This window comes from Garra rufa, chromosome 7, assembly GCF_049309525.1.
Source record: "Garra rufa chromosome 7, GarRuf1.0, whole genome shotgun sequence".
Classification (NCBI taxonomy): Eukaryota; Metazoa; Chordata; class Actinopteri; order Cypriniformes; family Cyprinidae; genus Garra; species Garra rufa.
Window position 1 is genome coordinate 17764161 of NC_133367.1, and position 20825 is coordinate 17784985.

General features: G+C 34.5%; 1 protein-coding gene and 1 pseudogene across 1 annotated transcript; both read right to left on the reverse strand.

The window, feature by feature from the left end:
• Positions 1 to 5703: 5703 nt before the first annotated feature.
• Positions 5704 to 13033, reverse strand: LOC141338020 (uncharacterized; annotated as a pseudogene).
• A 1341-nt stretch (positions 13034 to 14374) lies between these two features.
• On the reverse strand, positions 14375 to 17509 carry LOC141338598 (uncharacterized). Its single transcript, XM_073844199.1, has 2 exons — positions 17378 to 17509; positions 14375 to 15948 (listed from the first exon to the last, which is right to left on the reverse strand). The coding sequence occupies exons 1-2, from the start codon at positions 17430 to 17432 to the stop codon at positions 14492 to 14494; spliced, it is 1512 nt and encodes a 503-aa protein (XP_073700300.1). The 5' UTR covers positions 17433 to 17509; the 3' UTR covers positions 14375 to 14491.
• Positions 17510 to 20825: the final 3316 nt, after the last annotated feature.

Sequence of the window (20825 nt, forward strand, 5' to 3'; positions counted from 1 at the left end):
ATCTCATGATGCACCGCAATAAAAAATGTATAACCAATGAACATCCGATGGCCAGAAAATACATAATGTTCAGTGAGGGTCGCGCCGAATAAATCCCCGCGTCTGACCATAAGATGGCATCTGCAGCCGAGTCTTTTTTCCCTCGTATTCACTTGTTTAACATCAACGTTTTACAAACAAACATTCGGATTATAGTTTCTTAAAAAAACAAGTCTACAAAACAAATGAAAGAAAAAGAGGGAAAGTAGGGGAGTTTGTTTGAGGTTTAATTGCAGAATACCGTTAAGCCTAAAAAAAAAAAAAAAAACTTAGGTGGGGGGAAATGCCCTATAGTTTTTCACAAAATATAAAGTTAAGATTTTTGTTGAAGAAGTATTGTAGAAGTATTAACTGTGAAGCTTACACTGGTAAAGTAGGGGAGAGTGCAACAAGGGGCAGTTGCAACATCCCAGCAAACATTGGTCCGACGGCGACGTCCTGTCCCTGGCCAAAAATAGTCGCGGTAGGACGACAAAATATGCAAAAAATTTTAACACAAAATATTTCTTAAAAATGCATTCAGATGCATTTGTACATGTCTACAATTATATGTGGTTGCATGTAAAGTTGTTACTTTGACTTTTAGCTGAGTGTAGTTCAAAATATACCCGGTTGTGATTCGGTTGTGAAAGGACGTCCAGCAGGTGACGTCTTTTACACGTGCATTTATAGTCCATCGTCAACCTCTATAAAATCCTTATGAAATATGCAAAAGCAATTGTGCTTACATTCACATTCACATTGGCATACTACAGTAATTAATTTAAGTGCCCAAAGTAGTTTCATAAGAGGTTGTTAATAGACGTCCACTGACGTCCTTTAAACGTTTAGTAAGACCCATGCAAACCAGCACGGAAATCTTTATTTAAAAAACTTCCATTTGTTTTACATCTTGTTTTATGTCAAATTCTATTCACAAATTGCTTGTAGTTAAGTGTGAAATCACTGCATTTACCCATTATTCCATCAGTTTCCCATACATTACAATATGATTTAATTATTTCGTTTTTAATGATTAAATATATATAGGCTATATACATAAGTAAGTCACAATTTAAAAATTCACCGATGGGTAAGTACATTTTGAGGTATTTTATTAATGTATTTTATTTTTACTTGTTTTACTCGGAGCCAAAAGCAAGTATAAGCACACTGTCAAGTTAAATTAACTTGGGCTAAAGTTAGCTAGTATGCTAAAAGGTAATGTTTAATGCTATGGTCTTTTTTAACCCTAAAAAGAAACTCATCTGTGGCGCATATATATATATATATATTTCTTTATTATTAGGCAAGCTATAAAAGGGAAAAAACAATAGTTAAATGTATATATGTACTTTGACATCAATGACATGCAGCACATAAGAGCACATCGGTTGATTAAACATGTTTAAAAATTAAATTAAAAAGTACTACTCAGATGTAGCATTCTGAAAGTTTATTTCTGAAAATAAATGCAATGAAAGACTGTGATATGTTAAAACTGTAGGAGGAGCTCAGGAACAATTCACTGAAATCTGTAAATTAATTTGAGCATGGCTGACTTCAATAAGTGCTTTAAAAGTATTTTGTAATTTCAGATTTGCTAAACATGTCCTCTGACTATCAAAGAAACTGGAGATGTCGAAGGGCAAGAGTTGATGCCTTAGCGGAAGAGGACAGCAGCTCAGAATCCGAGGGGACAGTGGAGCCTGCCTTGGTGTTTTACAATTTCAAATAGGTGGAACCAGATAATTACCCCATGCCATCAGCAAGTAAGGAATATTATATGGTGTTTGAAACGCAGGCCATTTATGGGAAATTCATTAAAGCAAAGTTTGCAAACAGTCCGTTTGTAAATCTTTTATTAGAGGTACAAGTAGTTGTTTATCGATAATCTAATGCCAATATCGATATCATTGTTTTTGTTTGCTGTCAATTCTGTCTTGCTCTTGATTTTCCAAAACATTATTACATTATTTTGATTGTGGTGTCACTTTTAGGTTCAGCAACTGTCCAGAGTTGGCCGAATGTCAGTCAGAGACTGTGTATGAACAGGTATGTATTTACCTAGCATTGTTTGTGTGTTTTGCTGTGTCGTATTTCATAAAAAAATGACAATAGTAACAGTATCCACAATAATAACCTCAACCTTTGGTAATACTATAATTCTGTCACACACTATATCTACTTATATAATTGCCTGTTTTTGTGTTGAAGTTGTAATGTCTGTGCTAAATCAGGTTGTTCGTAGGACTTAAAACAAGATATAAAAACATAATGTTAGTGTAAGAAATGAATGAGTCATTACTTGTCACAAAAACTTTGGATAGGGATAGAGCACTTATTACATGATAGAGAGTGGTTGTGAAAGTGTATGTTTTAACACTGCATGCAATTGGCAAGCTGCACAGTACTGCTAATTTGTAATACTGATCTTACAATGCATTTTAATATTATGACTGAATCGTTTATTTCGCAGAATCATGTCAAATGCCTTAATGGCAAAATTCAACATGCAGGGTGGTGGCCAGCTGGAAAAGGCTGCATTCAAGGCTACACCTTTATATAATATAATACAAGGTAATTTGTGACACATCGTATGTTCCTTGTGTCTTATTTAAAAGACCTGTTTTTATCAGAAATGTCCAAACGCATAATTAACGTTTTAGTCCCGGTGTTCTCATATGTGGACATGTATGAAATGAACATCCTGCATCACGAATTAAGTCGTCACTTTGTTTTGAAATGAATAACATTTTTCTGAGATGTTGATTCATGACACACAGTTTAAAAATTAGACAAATTTAAATAATTACAAATTATCTTATTTCCATAAGAGTGTCACTACATTACTTTTAGACTTTTTGAAGACTAAGGAGAGGGAGTGGTCCTGGTGAAACATTCAATCATTTGGTATCTCAGAGAAGCTCATGTTCATGAAATGGATGGGAAAAGTCTTGTTCGACTGCATTGTACAATTAGTTTGATAGATAAAAACACTTTAAAAATAAGTGCTTGTTTAACTTTTTGCTTTTTACATTCATATTTTCTTCCCTCAGATGCTGTGAAGAGGTGGAACCCCAATTCAACGGAATCGGAAATTGATGGCGCTATGGCTGAACATCTAAAACATGCTCCAGGAAGAGCAGGGGGTGGGGGTTATAAAAAATAAGTTTTCGGGTGAAAAAGATGTGGGAGATATTTGTGACAGCTCAATTCCTTAAATTTAGTTATGAAACTGAATTTGTTTCGTGATGAACATGTTAATTTTTCCTGTTTCCCAGGTGAATTTGTATTAAAACCATAAAATAAATGTGATAAATAAATTGTGACTTTAGTTCATCCCGTTATCTTTGATCATTTGTAATGAACTACTAAAATGTTAATAATATAACACTTTATTTTACAGTGACCTTGTTACATGTAGTTACTGTAATAACTATAAATTATGCATAATTGCATGCATCAAACCTTAACCTTATATTCAGATGCAGACATTTAAGTACTTAATATAATTAACTGCATCATGCAGTTAATTATATTAAGTACTTAAATGTATAAGTAAAGTAATGTGTTGTTTGATCTACACGTGATTATAACGTGTTCTATCTAGACGTTTCGGTATGACTGGGCCGATTTTGGCCCTTTTTAGAACCTTTGTCAAGTTTAGATGCTTAAACGTCAAAATCGCCTGTTTACGATTTAACACAATTAGTGTATGATTATTTTATATGCAGGCTTATATGCCTACACTTATGCATAAACACACCATATAAACATCCAGAAGAAGACTAATTCTGACGTCCATGGACGCGCTGAAGAGACGTGGAATTCACGGCCAGAAAAGACGTGGAATTCACGGCCAGAAAAGACGTCGGTTCAACTTCCATTTTGGAACTATTTTTCAACCATGACGGGACGTGTCGGACGGACGTCTTTTCAACGGTCAATACACGTCCAAATGTTTGCTGGGATGGCTTATTTCTTCAAGAAGGAATAAGATAGAGAGATGATATTCATACTGCACATGCTTTACTGGCCCCTCATTCTTCCTGGAAGAAATCAGCCACATGTGATCATTCCTTCAACAAAAAATAAATTTCATGGTGAAAAAAATATATATTTTTTTTAAAGATGAGATTTTTGGTCATATTGCCTAAGTTCTTTGTGTGATGCATTGTAAAAACATAACATTCTAATCAGTAAGTTCTGAGCTTCTAATAGGCATAGCTAGTCTTTGTCAATATTGTGTCTAGCTAATATATCAGTTTTATCATGGCTATCACTGTTAGGGACAGTTGCAACACACTGTTGCAACCATCCCAACATGCTGTCCCTTACCACAACATTGATTTAAAAGCTTGCCATAACATGACATAATTGTACAATTATAATAATAATAGCAAGGAGCCCCTTTAATAGTTAGCTATCTCTCTTTTTTTGTAAAGTGAATAGGTATAAAATCTTGTCACAAATAAAATTAAGAAATTGTAAAATGATATTTAAGAATTATTTAATTACATTTTATTATGTTGCAATTGTCCCTACTGTGGGGACAGTTGCAACATATCACTTTGTCTATTTAAGTGTAAATTGTATGCATATTATCATATGTGCACATGTTGCAGCAATAAGGGTGAGTAGCTGACAGATGTGGCTTTATTGTATTAAAATTTCGGCTTTCTAATACAGTGTCTGAGAAACTAAAGGAAATGCAAAAAGTGTTGCAACTCTCCCCACTCTCCCCCTACCTTAAAGAAAATGGATTCCACAGTAAGCGATCTGCCATCTTAACTTTTCTTTTATCAGACTTCTGTGTTTATATTCAGTTGTTTCACTTTAATGGCAATAAAAATTAATTATTCATTGTGATTATAGCCTACATATACGCACACAGAGTCAGTAGCCAATAAAAAAAAATAGAACTTATCGTTGGTTAAGAAATTTAACATCATGACTGTATAAATACACTGAGGACTGGCATAGATGAACAAACACTGAGTGAGTGAGGGCACTATAGTGATAACTTCATTGCTGGAAGGTGAAATCAATAGTACATTTATTTAAACAAATATGAAATATTGTTCACAACAACAAAACATCTATAAAATATAATATTAAACCAAATTAACAGATGAAAGGATTTAACCTAGCCTATGTCTTAATTCCAATCATGCTAATAAAAACAGAAAACGAACATGTACATGTATAAAAATATGCTTTGCTTTCCTTCTTGAAAGAGAGTCAATAAACTAAGAGTGATACATACTGTACTTAATTTTTCGTAGAAAAAAGTGCCTCAAAAATAACTTAAACCATGCTAACACTTTATTCTGCACTTATTTTAATCAACTGCTCATTAATATTTTAACTTAAGCTTTACTATTATCAGAAATGTATAAATTAAAAAGTACAAAAATCAAAATGATTTGAATTATATCGAAGTAAACTCAAACTACAAAGATAAAACTTTTTGGATATTGTTGATTTGGGAGAAACTCCAACTTGAGTTGATCTGAATCTGACTGTAACAGCTTCATGTTACGTTTTTCTGTTGCGGCTTGTTGCTGGTTAGGACAGATTTATACAGAAGAGACCGGTTTTATTGGGTCACGCTTAGTGAGGTTGAAGTAAACGGTGTTGTATTAAAATGTACTGGATCCAAAGGAGAATTCAGACACGATTTCATAATTTCAGACAATTGTTTCTTGTATGACTGAGTAAAGAAGATGACTTCCCACATTGAATACAGTGATATGGTGTGGATCCAGTGTGCATCCTCTCATGTCTTTTCAGATAATCTGCTCATTTGAACCTCTTGTCACAGTGAGAACACTTGAAAGGTTTTTCTCCAGTGTGAATGCTCTGGTGCAGTTTCAGTTCAGCATATGTAGTAAAAGTCTTCCCACAATCGAAGCACATATGCTCCTTCACAATGTTATGTCTTTTATGATGTAATTTTGAAGTACCAGACTGACTAAAACTTTTCCCACACAAAGAACACATGTAAGGCTTCTCCTTTGTATGAAGTTTCAGGTGGGCCTTCAGCGCATCTGAACTAAAAAATGTTTTACCGCACTGATCACAGGTAAATGGTTTTTCGCCAGAATGGCGACACAGGTGTATTTTAAAAGTGCATGAATTTTTGAAACTCTTTCCACACTGATCACATGCGAACGGCTTCACTCCAGTGTGGATTTTCATGTGTTCATTAAAAGATCCTTTATGTGCGAAAAACTTCCAGCACTGGTCACATGAGTATGGCTTCTCCACTACACTGTAAAAAGTTTTTACCAGTTTCAACTTAAAAACATAAGTTTAGCAGCTGCCTTAAGATTTTAAGTTAAATCAACTTAAGTCATTTAAACTAACAAGTTATATCAACTCATTTTTATTGTAATAAGTTAAAATGACTTGTAGTTTTAAGCTGATTTAACTTAAAAACCTAAGGCAGCGGCTGAACTTAGGTTTTTAAGTTGAATCTGGTGAGAACTTTTTACAGTAAACTCATGTGACTTTTAAGACTGTAACAATTATTAATTCAAATTGTTAATTTTAACCTTTAATAAAGAATCAAGAATAAACAACCTCCTTGCTTTTCAGTATCTTCATGATTTAGTTCTTGATCACTCATGTTCTCAATGTTCTCTAAACTCTTTTTCTTCACTTGTATAATGATGAAAATGATCCACCATTTATTGGTCAATTCCTGTGGAGAACAGAAGAATATCTGCAACAATAATAATAATAAAAAATGAATCAATTATTGAGTAAAACATTTGAAATATTTATACAGCATGTTACATTTAACTATCAAAATGTTAAAGAAATTAAATTGTTTTACATTTAATGTCATTTGGCTTTTCACCTGGCATACCTGTATATTTGTTTATTGGTTATTTATTTACTTACTGTTATGTATGTTTTTTTTTCACAGACTATAACAAAATTACTAAAGGTAAGAGAGGTGTACCTTTAAGACCTATAAAGTGTTGATTATGTTTGCTTTAGTCTGTTGCACAAATGAAATGAATGTAAAGTCACAATTTAGAAGCGATCTAATACATTAGAAAACATGGATTGTAAACAGAATACACTGAAAACGGAACCCAGCTGGTTGGCTGGTTTAAGCTGGTCAGCAGGCTGGTTTTAGAGGGGTTTTGGCCACTTTTTCAGGCTGGTTTTAGCTGGTCAGAATGATAAACCACCAGCTAAAACCAGCCTGGGAGACCAGCCAACCAGACTAGTTTTTTTCAGCAGGGATATAATTAGATAAATTTAGATAATATGAGTCAGGTTAGGATATATTCTGAAAATGGTGACAAAACTGCAGTATACTTTATACTTTAGCTTCGTTTTTAGAAACTTATTTCACATTTATAAAGTGACTTGAATGTAAGATCATTTCAGAAACGAACATAGCCAAAATGGCTTAGTTCCTCAAATTGACAGCTAACGTTACACTAAATAAATTACATTTCTACACATTATACTTAATCGACAGACGCTAAAAAAGACGCTCAAATAGCACATAATCAACTAAAAACAAGACAGAAATTACCGCTAAAAATGTTGCTAATAAAAATGTTTGTCATGATTGTGTAAACATACAAAGCAATGTGAACAGCTCAACTCACAAGACTCGTCATCACTGCTAATCGATGGCTCCCAGAATCTTAATATTCCCAATATTTGTGGGAACAGCCATTAGTTGTGGTGTCCGAAACCATAATGGACGTAATGGAGTGAACTCATTCAATCGCATAACGCACCGCAAAAACAAATGCACAAGAGAAAACCCATAATAGCCTATACAGAGAGGGTAACGCCGAATGAATTCGCGCGTCTGACCAAAAGATGGCGCCCAAAGCTGAATCCTTTTTATTCTAATTCAGAAACTTGTTGAACATCAATAAACACAGAAAGCCAGTCTGAAAGATTTAAAAAGAAAGACACATACTACACTACACAAAACCGGAAAAAAAAAAAAAAAAAACGATTACAAAAGGTAGGTTACATCTGAAAATGTTTACACACATGCATGTTTAATTGATTTCTTTACAAAATTGCATTGACTGCACTGAAATATGAGACACCAATGTTTCAGGGGTTTAGGGCACAAAATAGGACACGTGTTTATTTGATAACTTTTTTATTTCCTATTTGGGTTTGTTTAAATGTTAAATTTGTAATTTTTTATTTTTTTTTTAAACGAAGTTTCAAGGACATGGACAAGACTAGTATCTAGTGTGGAGGATCCTCTGCTGATGTCAGTGTGAACTGCCACCATCAATGTTCTCAAGAATGCTGGCCGCAGCGCTCACATGGGGATCTAAGTTATTTAGCCTATATGTGTTGTGGAATGCCATTATGTTTACAGGAAGTACATGATCAGAACTTCACCTACTTACTGTAATTTCAGACGTGCAGACATGTAATTTATGAGAAATTAGAGAAGATAATTGAGTGAATCTCTTCCCACATGAATGGCAGTGATGAGTCTTCTCTCTAGTGTGGATCCTAGATGTGCTGACCATTTGAATCTCTTGTAACAGTGTGCACACTTGTAAGGTGTTTCTGTGAACTGTCTGGTGTACTCGCAGTGCACCATAAGTTTTTTTAAAAAAGTCTTCCCACACTCAGAGCAAGCATGATCCTTCACACTGTGTCTCTTCTGGTGTATCTTCAATGCAACCGCATCTGACAAAAACTCTTTCCACATAAACAACCTATGTAAGGTTTCTGCTTTGCATGACATTTCGAGTGGTCCTCCAGGAAATCTGCCCAAATTTTTTTCTACTGCTTTAGTCACAGAGTTCTATAGCTTTTTTAGCCTATATTATTTCATATATTTATGTAACATATTCTACATTAAATACATTTAGACTTAACAATGATGTGCAAAAAACAAAACAAAAACATAACATTACCTAAGTCAGAGAATAGGCTGGTTGCGATAGTTGGTGTTGAAGGTGGTTTAGGTTTAGAGACGAAACGCAAAAACGCCTGTCTGGCAATGTTTTTTTTTTTTTTTTTGAAAAGCCCGTTGACTTTTGCCATTTATCTTTGGTTTTTCAACATTCGTTACTTATATGGTTCTTCAGTGTTTTCAGATATTTACTTTATTTAAACTTTGTGTAATTTCTTTCTTATTTGTTTAGCTAATAAACGTTCTACGTTTCTTATTTATTTGGTTCCACTGTGTTCACTGAATTGTGGTTTTGTATACTAGGCTATTTAATCTTTAGCCTAAGTTATTTGTTATTTATATTAGGCATGTAGCTTGTGTGTAAGCTATTTTTATTCGTTTTGTTAATAGAACTTCTAGGATTAATTTACAGGCTACCTGAGTTTAACGTTGTATTTTGTTGTTGCTTGAATTGCATTTAAGCAATTGATGCCGAATTGCCGCTGATGTCAAAGTGAAAGTAAAATGAGCACGGCACATTTATAAGCGATTTAAAAGCAAATCTCTTCTGATAAAATTTTCAGTCAAATCGTTTTCTGTGTGCAGTAGAGATTTGAGAATCTGTCCTGTGCCACTAAAGATCAGAGACAGTTTCCTATTCCCCTCATATGAAAAACCTGTTTCTAATGTAGCTGAACAGTTAACTTGCTAAAGGAAAATAACAAAAAAGAGAGTCCTCTCTATCGTTACAAGTTAAGAATCACGAGTAGCGACTCGCAAGGATATGGGGCTTATATTAAAATTAATTTAGGCTAAAACATAATTATACTATCCACCTCAAATATAAGATAATGCAAATAAAATGGGGGAAAAAAATTCTTTAAATTTTAATAGCTCAGACAAAATCATGATTGGCTCTCTTCTGGGGGGGCAGTGCAGCCCCCCAAAAAACTCCGCCTATGCTTCCCACATTGACCGCATGTAGATAGCTTCCCTCCAGTGTGGACATTCATGTGTTTTGTAAGGCCTCCTTTTTGTGTGAAACTCTTCCCACACTGATTACATGTGTACGGCTTCTCTCCAGTGTGGATCCTTGTGTGTTTGTTAAGGGCTCCTTTTTGTGTGAAACTCCTTCCACACTGATCACATGTGTACGGCTTCTTTCCAGCGTGGATCCTTGTGTGTTCGTTAAGGGTTTGCTTAAGTCTGAAATGCTTCCCACACTGATCACATGTGTACGGCTTCTCTCCAGCGTGGATCCTCATGTGTTCGTTAAGGGTTTGCTTAAGTCTGAAACCCTTTCCACACTGATCACACGAGTACGGCTTCTCTCCAGTGTGGATTTTTAGATGTGCATCACGGTTTTCTTTTCGTGTGAAACACTTCCCACAATGATCACAAGTGTATGGCTTCTCTCCAGTGTGGACATTCAAATGTTTTGTAAGATTTCCTTTTATTGTGAAAGTCTTCTCACACTGATCACATGTGTACAGCTTTTCTTCAAGATGACATTTTATGCGAATGTCAAGATTTTGCTTGCATGAGAGACTCTTTTCACACTGAGGCCATATTTTGTCTCTACAATTCAACGAAGATGAAGAGATTTCTTCAGTTTTTACATGATGGTTCTCCCCCTCTTCAATCAGTTCTTTAATCTCCTTGTTTTCTTCTGTCAGGCCTAAAATAAAGCAAAAATGTTAGAAAATCTTAAAAGAAAAATACTTGTGAAATTAAAAGTACACGTGAAAAGTGAAAACTATTCTTTACTAGTTTTGAGAAGCTCAGTACAGACACACTGGACAGAACAGACTGTGAGACTATATATTGGAAAACCACCCTTTCCCATTCAGTCTTTCCAGTATGAAAATATTTTTGTAACAACATGAGCCTCTTAAAATGAAGGAATTCATCAACATAACTAATATTCACAATGGTAAGCAAGCACTGCTGCGTTTCCATTTCGTATATATCTGCATATCTTGTATCCTTGTTTCGGTTTCTGCTTATGAATGACGAATATACACTATTAGTAGCTGTTGATATAGTTTTATGGAAAGTTATTTGCTTTCAAGTTGCAGTACGTAGTTTTTGGTTTAAAATGAACAAAAATCAATCAATCAATCATTATTGTTTTAGTATATAAAGTGTTTAAAAAAAAAAGTCAAATGGTAAACTTATAGTATTGATTTATTATTAAATGTTTGGGTTGGATTTCATGTGAAACGTCAGTTTCATGACATTTATCTTTCCGTGATGACGTCACATAAACAAAAAGAAAAAAGCATTTCAGACATTGCAACAACTATGTGACTTCAATTGTATTAGATACTGTTATACTTATTAAAAATGGCATAAGATATCTCCCAATCATTTTATCAAATATCAGCACTGCAACTCTGTACAATACAGGAAATCACTTGCATATGCAAATAAAATATTCATGCTAGGTGACGAATGTCTATCATTAGCAATTGGCTAAGGCTAATTTTGAATAGCTGACTCGCAACTCATTGTAATATGAACCACTGTAACTTGTAACTTCACATCTTTTCTGTATTGAAGCTTTCACTGTTATTTCAGAGCTTTTATGATGTTTCTGCTTTAAGTTTTATAAAGTGAAGAATTAAGAATATACACCGACCTATTTGCTGTTCGGTATCTTCCTGTTTTATTCTGCAGGGTTCTGGATCAGTCATGTTTTCGGCTTTCTTTCATAAACTGTTGCTGGAGGAGTTGAACTGTTGGTAAATTCCTGCGTGGTTGGAGGAGCAGATCTGCCAAAATCAAAAATCAAATTGATGCTTTCATTGATCCACACACTTAAATCATGTTGTTTATGTTTATCCATCTATCAAAATGTAAAGTTATTTATCTGGTTTTAAATCAAATTTACATTTTCTAAGTATCATATCTTTTTAGACTTTCTAACATTTGACAGATTAGTATATAACCACAAAATGCAATTTATATGCTGAGGAAACAATAAACCAGCACACACATCTGTCAAAGTACAACAGAGCAAGACATGGTAAACGCTTAAGCTTTTTTATTCAAAGCACTTATCAATTTAAAGCATTCTCATGCTTCGGACAACTTCATTCACTTGACTTCAGACAACTCTTCTTCAGTGAAAACCGATCAAGGAAAACGTACATCTAGAGCACCTCCTTGTGGCCACTTAACAGTTAGGCATTAACTTGTTTTTTTAAGATTCGATGGAGGGAAAACAGATCTAAAATAAATTGTGGCTTAGTTGGATTAAAAAATAAATAAAGTTTGGCCTGCCAAAATACCAAATAATTTATTTTTTAAAATATAAAAAAAAAATCTTCCACAGGGAAAAAAGTTACTTCGACGGAACTGAGCAGGATTTTACCACCTAAAACCTAATTTTGAGCCAGGAAAATGTATGATAACAGTCATACATACAAACAAACAACACAGTAAGTCACTCAGGTCTTAATGAATTCAACAATAGCTCCTCCGTTGAAAATAAGGGACACCCAATATACTCAGGCTACTGACGCCAATCTATGCACAATTTAATTCCAAAGAATTAATTCTTCACCAGTCATGTAGTAATAATTTGGGAGATGGGTTTGTGAATTTATCACAACATAGACACCAATAATAATAAATCTCATTATAAATCATTTTCACGATAAATCTCATACATTTCTCACTGTGACGCAGGAGCGACCAGTCTGCTGAGGATTCTGCTGGGTCTTAACGCCTTCAACAAACGTTCCCAAACCAAACAATAATGTGTCCAAAAATCTATTATTTTTAATTTAGCGTGTGCTATTTGTATTGTTTGGGTTGTCATACTGCCTATGCCTGCGAAAAAGGGTAAAAATATGGCTTAAATACGGGACAATTCCGTGACAATTCGGAATGGTTGGCAACCCAGATAACTACAGGCTAAATGTTTATTTCAGTTAGCATACACCAGAAAAGACGCACAAACGAGCTGTATCACATTAAAACAACACAGAAATGACCCTGTGAAATAGTAGATTTAACAAGCTATATTTTCATAATTGTATAAATATACGAATTATCTCACCACTAGAAGACTCAAAGCTGTGTTATGACGCTACTGGCAACTTCTTCTTCTTTTAGTTTTTTGGCGCTTATGGCCAACGTTAAGGTGCATACCGCCACCTACTATAGCTATTGGAGTGTGTTACTTCTTGACTTTATTGTGATCTTCAATTCTTCTAATTAAACCACTTTATTGCAAAAAGTTAATTATTGCCCTGGTAACTTCAGTCTGATAATTTACTATTCCTAAAACGCCGACAACATCCCATTTCCTTCCAACTTTTATAACACATTGTTTTGATGTTTTTCTCTTCTCAGAATTTCCCAATTTTAATTAATATGTGCTCTACATTTTCGTTGCAATTACAAACATCACATTTGTCTGTTTTTACTTTATTCATAACAAGTAATGTATAGTTAAGTCTTGTATGTCCTAAACATAGTCTTATATGATTTCCTTTCTATTTTGTTCATTTTTTTGTCTCTTTTTGCTCATTCATCAGCTTCTTCATTACTTATGTGTGCTGGAATCCAACAAATTTGAATATCTACTTGCAGTCTTTCCCAATTTAACAATGCTATATCCCTCACCCCTCACATAAATAAGGGATTCATTTTGGTAAAAAATATAACCTAACTTGTCTAAATGTTGGGGTTCTTTAAGCGGTGTAAATGCAGACTAAAATTTTATTTAAAAGTATATTTTTACTTAAGTATATCAGTGCAATTGCGAAAGTAAATACCACTGATATTGAAACTGCGATTTTGTACATTCAAATAAAGCATACTACCACAAAAATATATAGAGGAGATTTATCTTTCTTAAAAGTTTGCTTTGAACGGTTAAAAAAATTATTCAATGTTAGTAAACTTTTATGTAGTTATCCCTAGTTTAAATTAAACTGATGTTATTTAAAACATATTAATAATGTTATAGGTCTAGTTATACGTACTTTTTCCCAACTGTGCTCTTAAAGTACATATAGCAGGTAATGTTTTCACCTAAATGAATAAATAATCCAGATGGACCAAGGCTCAATATGTGGACTTGGCCCTACAGCTTTGTGGATCTTCTTTCACAGTGGGACAGGTAGAGAAGGAACCAACATTCCCCCACAGAGCTTGGTCCAGCACAGACTCCAGCCTTAATGGCCACCACTGGATCCATCTCAGGGAAGACGAGACTTGTATCCAGTGTGAAAGATTTTTTGCTGATGTCAGCATGAGCCTACGCTCTCAAGCCCAAAAGCCTCAGTGTTCTCAAGATTGCCGGCCACAGCACTCACAATATTTTAGCCTCCTATGCACTTTAAAGAGGATAATAATTCATAAAGAGGATTATAATTCAGTTGAATCAAAATTAATTAAAAATGCATTTTCAAACACTGAAGTGGTTTGCTTGTTTCATTTATTAGTTAGAATGAGTGAAACTCAACAACTTCAAAAGCTGAATAATCAATAAAAGCAACTGATTATTTGTGAAATATTCAAAGATTTGTTGATCACTCTAATGATCTCTGATTAATCAATATTAACCATCACACCTGGAAGTACAGGATCAGAACTTGAACTACTTACTGTAATTTCAGACACGCAGACATGTAATTTATGAGAGACTAAAGAAGATAATTGAGTGAATCTCTTCCCACATGAATGGCAGTCATACGACTGCTTTCCAGTGTGGATCCTCTCATGTATTTGTAGTTGTGTCGACTGTTTGAACCTCTTGTCACAGTGTAAACATTTGTAAGGCATTTCTGTAGTGTGAACTGTCTGGTGTACTTTCAGTGCACCATATCCAAAAAAAGTCTTCCCACACTTAGAGCAAGCATGATCCTTCACACCGCTGCGTCTTTTCTGGTGTATCTTTAATGCAACCATCTGACTGAAACTGTAAGGTTTCTCTTTTGTATGACCTTTCAGGCGGTCCTCCAGAAAATCTGCCCTGAAGGATTTTCTGCTGCTTTCATCAGAGTTTTCTGCTTTTTCTCTAGAATGAGTAAGCAGATGTTTTTTAAAACCATCATATATTTTAAAACTCATTCCACACTGATTACATGAGTACAGCTTCTCTCCAGTGTGGATTCTCATGTGCTTGTTAAGGGCTCCTTTTTGTGTGAAACTCTTCCCACACTGATCACATGTGTATGGCTTCTCTCCAGTGTGGATCCTCGTGTGTTTGTTAAGGCCTCCTTTTTGTGTGAAACTCTTCCCACACTGAACGCATATGTACGGCTTCACTCCAGTGTGGATCCTCATGTGTTCGTTAAGGGTTTGCTTAAGTCTAAAACACTTTCCACACTGATCACATGTGTGCGACTTCTCTCCACTGTGGATCCTCATGTGTATATTAAGGGTTCCTTTTTGTGCAAAACTCTTCCCACACTGAACACATGTGTACGGCTTCTCTCCAGTGTGGGTTTTTAGGTGTGAATCATGGTATTGTTTTCGTGTGAAACTCTTCCCACACTGATCACACGTGTAGGGCTTCTCTCCAGTGTGGATCCTTGTGTGTTTGTTAAGGGTAGTTTTTAGTCCAAAGCTCTTCCCACACTGATCACATGTGTATGGCTTCTCCATGGTGTGGATATTCATGTGCTTTTTAAGGATTACTTTTAGTCTGAAGCTCTTCCCACATTGACCGCATGTGTATGGCTTCTCCATAGTGTGGATATTCATGAGTTTTTTAAGGATTGCTTTTAGTCTGAAGCTCTTCCCACTTTGAGTGCATGTGTATGGCTTCTTCTCAGTGTGGATATTCATGTGTTTTGTAAGGTTTTCTTTTATTGTGAAAGTCTTTTCACACTGATCACAGGTGTACAGCTTCCCTTCAAGATTTTGCGTGCATGAGACACTCTTTTCACACTGAGGCCATATTTTGTCTCTTCTTCTCAATAAGGATGTTTCTTCAGTTTTTACAAGATGGTTCTCCCCCTCTTCAACCGGTTCTTCAATCTCCTTGTTTCTCTCTATCAGTTCTAAAATTAAAGTAAAAGTTTAGTAAAAAAAAAAAAAAAAAAAGTCTTAAAAGAAAAAAAAAGTGAATGGAAAAGGAAATTGAGATAACAGTGAAAAGTATAACACTTTGATGCATTCACTTGAAGTAGGTACATTTATTATCCAATTTTTGTTTTACAAACATCACAGGCACAGATTTAGTGGAGAGAACTATTATTAAATGTTTGATTAACTATATTTTACAGGTTCAAAATGTAAAACAATATGGTTGCAAAAATTGTGAACCAGATATAAATGAATATAAAAACTGTTCACATAATATTTATTTAGACATTGTGATGTTTGCAATCTGAATGAATGTTTCTCAAACGACATTTCATTTGATAAAAAAAAAAACCTTGTTTCCTTGAGATAAGAGGAATGAGCATTGCGTTTGTAGGAAGGCAGAAAGAGCTATAAATAAAAAATTGTTCCCTGAAATGGGTTGAAAGCACCTTAGGCACCCTATTCTCAGCCTAAATAACAACTTTATAACAACTAAATAATAACTTCTGTAGTCTGTGCAGTGCTTTTTCAAGCACAACTTTTTGTTTCAACCGATGCAAGGCGACAATAGCTTCGGCTTTTGTCGTTGCTAGTTCTTTGAAGTCGGCTTGGTGTTTGCCAGCCTTTAAAAAAAAGCGGGCTGTAAGTCGAGGGAGGATAGAAGCATGCTCCCAAAAAGAACCAACCATCTTGATTAACACGGCTCATGCAAGTGACGTAAACATAGTCCTTATATGATGGATCCAGGAAAGGACTATTATAGTATCGTATAATACAGTTCCATGCAAGGCGATCAAATAATGTGTATCATTAGCCATTGGCTAAGGCTTACTATAAGTTTAACACAGATGTTTCATATGCATTTACTCATTTTGAACACTGCCCACTTAAAACATTCATTCTCCGTCTCTAAAGCCTACTATTTTACATTTTAGTTCTAATTACTTACATTCTATCATGAAAATGCTTGATAGACTGATGTTAAAAATCAAACAATAAAAACTAGTTTCAGATTATATCACACATGAATGTATCTTCATGAAGATAAACTGATTTGGTGGAATTATACATACTTAGTCTGGTTGTACTAGCCAGATTTTATACGGTGTTACTTTTCTGATGATTTGTTTTAAATTCAATAGTTGAACTGTTGAAGACAATACTGGCTCATATTATTTTTTTCATTTTTTACAGTATGTCTTCTCTTTTTGGTGGGGCATGTTTTGATGGCATTAGTGGCTTATACAATGTTAATGCCTTTCATCACAAGTGGCAGTACACCACAATCTATCAAATTCATCCATGCTGAGCCTCAACTCAATGTAAAAACTGATATTTCAGCTTTTATGATTTTTCTGCTTGTTGTTTCATAAACTAAGTGAAGCATTGAGAATATACACCAACCTATTTGCTGTTCAGTATCTTCCTGTTTTATTTCACAGGGTTCTGGATCAGTCATGCTTTCAGCTTTCGTTCATAAACTGTTGTGGGACGAGCTAATGTTGGTGAATTCCTGTGTGGCTGGAGGAGCAGATCTGCCAAAATCATAAAGAAATCAGTTTTTATTTTGATGTATGATTTATGTTGATCAGTTGATTAATGCTTTTACACATTTAAATCATGTTATGTTGATCCATCTATTAAAATGTAAAGTTTTACATATTATTAAATCTTTAGACATTCTAACATTTGACATAAGTATATAACCCCAAAATGCAAGTTATATGCTGCTGAGGAAAAAAACTTGTCAGAAGCATTACCCAGCACACACATCTGTCAAAGTACCACAAAGCAAGATGTGCTCACAAATATAAAGCATTCTCATGTTTCCGACAACTTCACTCTCTTGACTCTCAGACAACTCATCAGGGAAAACCTATTCAAAGAAATCTAGTGGCCATTATAGAAAACACATAAGGGCATACAATTCTTATAGAAGATATTGCTTAATAACTTAATAAAAATAAAAAAAGCTTAACACAAAGAATTCTGATAAAGATTTTTCCAGCATAATGATGTTTTTAAAGCTTAATTTATCATTAGGCATTAATTTGCCTACTTTTTAAGCAGTAGCTAATGAAGATCTAAAGGAAATTTAGGCTTCATTGAATTCATTGTTTGGACTTATAAAATACCAATGAATTTATTTTTAAAATATACACGTTTTCTTCTACTGGGAAAAGTTTACTTCGACCACCCTTTGGGGACTGAGGTCCAACCTTCATAATCTTACAATAATCTCCTGTAAACAAAAACTGTAGTTGACACTATCTATCTATCTATATATATATATATATATATATATATATATATATATATATATATAGTAGGATTTTACCGCCTACACCTCATTTTAATCCAGGAAAACACGTTAACAATCATGCAAACAAAAAAACACACAGTAACTCAGATCTCTGTAGCCTACTGTAGCTAATCTATGCACAATTTAATTCCAAAAATAAATTCTTTAAAACCACAGTCGTGTGGTAATAATTTGGGGATATGGGTTTGTACATTTATAACAACATAGACACAAATAATGGTACATTTCATAATGAACCAGTTTTATAATAAATCTCATCAACACCTCGCCGTGATGCGGGAGCACCCAGTCTGCTGAGGATTCTGCGGGGTCTTAACGCCTTCAGAAAACCAAACAATGATGTCCAAAAATCTGCTGTTTTCAATTTAGTGTGTTATTTGTAATGTTTGGGTGGTCATACGGCGAATTGCTTTGTATACGGGACAAAAATATTTTTTAAACAGGATCCGGGATAATTCGGAGTAGTTGGCAACCCTTCTGCTAGGGTAAATGTTTATATCAGTTAGCAAACGTCCGAAAAGACGCACAAATAGAGCTTTACAACATTAAAACAACAGATAAATTACCCTGTAAAATGTAGTTATAACAAGCTGCATATTTATAATTATATAAATGTACGAATTGTCTCACCCCAGAAGACTCAAAACTGTATAATGACGCTACTGGTAACTACTTCTTTTGGTTTTCTGGCGTTTCCAGACCAATTCTAAGGTGCATACCGCCACCTACTGTTGAATATGATTTCCTTCTTTCTGTTTCTACTGTTCTATTCTAACTTTAATAGATTTTTGAATTTTGTAGTATTTCCCGAATCACAACTTTTTTCTTTTAATTAAAGTAGTTAATATAAATAGTTAAATATCTATATTGTCAGAGCTTTTTTTCTGCAAATTTGTCAGCTTCTTCATTACCTACTATATCTATATATATATATATATATATATATATATATATATATGTATGCCGATATGCAACAAAATGTAATATCTACTCGCACTCTTTCCAAATTTAACAACGCTGTATTTGTGTTACTTCAGTGAACATTCAGCATAAGGCTAAAAACAGCCTAATGTTTTTAATATGACAATTTCTAATGGAAACATTGTTACTATTTATAATGTTTAGAATTCCTCAGAAACTCAAAACAATAAGTGCCTATACAGAAAATAAGCAAAGAATATTTACATAATCAAAGAACATCATCACTGACTTCAGTGAAGTGAGTTTAAGCACTTAAAAAAACACTCCGATTATAATCAGTGAAGCTATCTACATACGATTTTTTATACGATGACTGAATCTTACCACTTATTTACACTGCACAGCATTTCTACACAGCATTTCTAAAGAAAATCGTCTAGACTATTTTTTAAGGAGAATAAATAATAATACTAATCTTCACATCGAGTTCACAGGTTTCCTAACAAGAAATTTGCATCTGCTTCGAAAAACACGGTGGTGTGTACCGTTAAATTTACACCAGAGAATTATCAACCCAGCGAAATGATGGAGTTCAACATGGGATGCCAAAGCAAGAACCAAGAAAGATTCCGAGCTGGTGGGTTCCTTCGGTGCACACAGCACCTTTATCGCCGTCAGCCTGTGGTTTGGTCACCTGGGGGAGACATGATGGTCACGGATCCGTCAGAAATGCAGCTCGACAAAAATGTAAACTGTGCACCGTAAGTCTTTTTTATTTTTTTACATTTGCTATCTACCAAATCAGTGAACTATTTCAATAATGAAAAACACCGCACATCTCTTATTAACCACCTCTGCTAGACTGCAACTTCCAATTCTAATGGAGATGCAGATGTGATGGAGGCCAATGGCTGTGTGGATCTTTTTTCACAGTAGCTGAATTCCATTACCCTTTAAATTGCGAATTGCAAATATGCCTAATGGAAACGTGTCAATTGCGCAAAAACTCTCATGAGGTGTTTTTTAGGCAATTCGAAAAAAGGAATATTTCACAGAACAGCAATGAAAAAGGTTTTTTTTGGGGCATTTACAGGTCACATTCGATTAAGTATAGCCAAAATATCACAAAAATCTGTTGCCATGACTTATCGCAAGAGGAGAATACTTTTTAACTAACATTTATAAAATATAGCTTAAGTTTTGTGCAAATCTGTAATGGAAATGTGCCAACAGTGGGACAGGTAGAGGAGAAACATCCCCTAAACGTTCTTCTCCCCACAGAGCTTAGTCCAAGCATGGACTCCAGCCTTCATGGCCACAACTGGATCCATCTCAGGGAAGACAAGACTTTTATCCAGTGTGGAATTTTTATTTATTTATTTTTTTTTCAGCATAAGCTGCCAGCCTACGCTCTCAATATTGCCAGCCACACCACTCACAATGGGAAATATATATATGATAGTTTGTAGATAAGAATTTTAGCCTCCTGTGTGTTGTGAAATACACTTTTGTTTTTGTGGTTCAGTTCTAAGCAGCGTTGGTGTATTGATAACACTGACAAAATACATAAAGAGGATAATTCAGTTTACTCAAAGTTGAATAAAAAGG

Bases quoted from the DNA above. Each gene is read 5' to 3' on its own strand.
- LOC141338598 (XM_073844199.1), bottom strand. From the start codon at position 17,432: ATGACTGATCCAGAACCCTGTGAAATAAAACAGGAAGATACTGAACAG. The intron at 15,949-17,377 runs GTTGGTGTATAT...CTTTAATTTTAG, and splicing joins AGATACTGAACAGCAAATAG to AACTGATAGAGAGAAACAAG.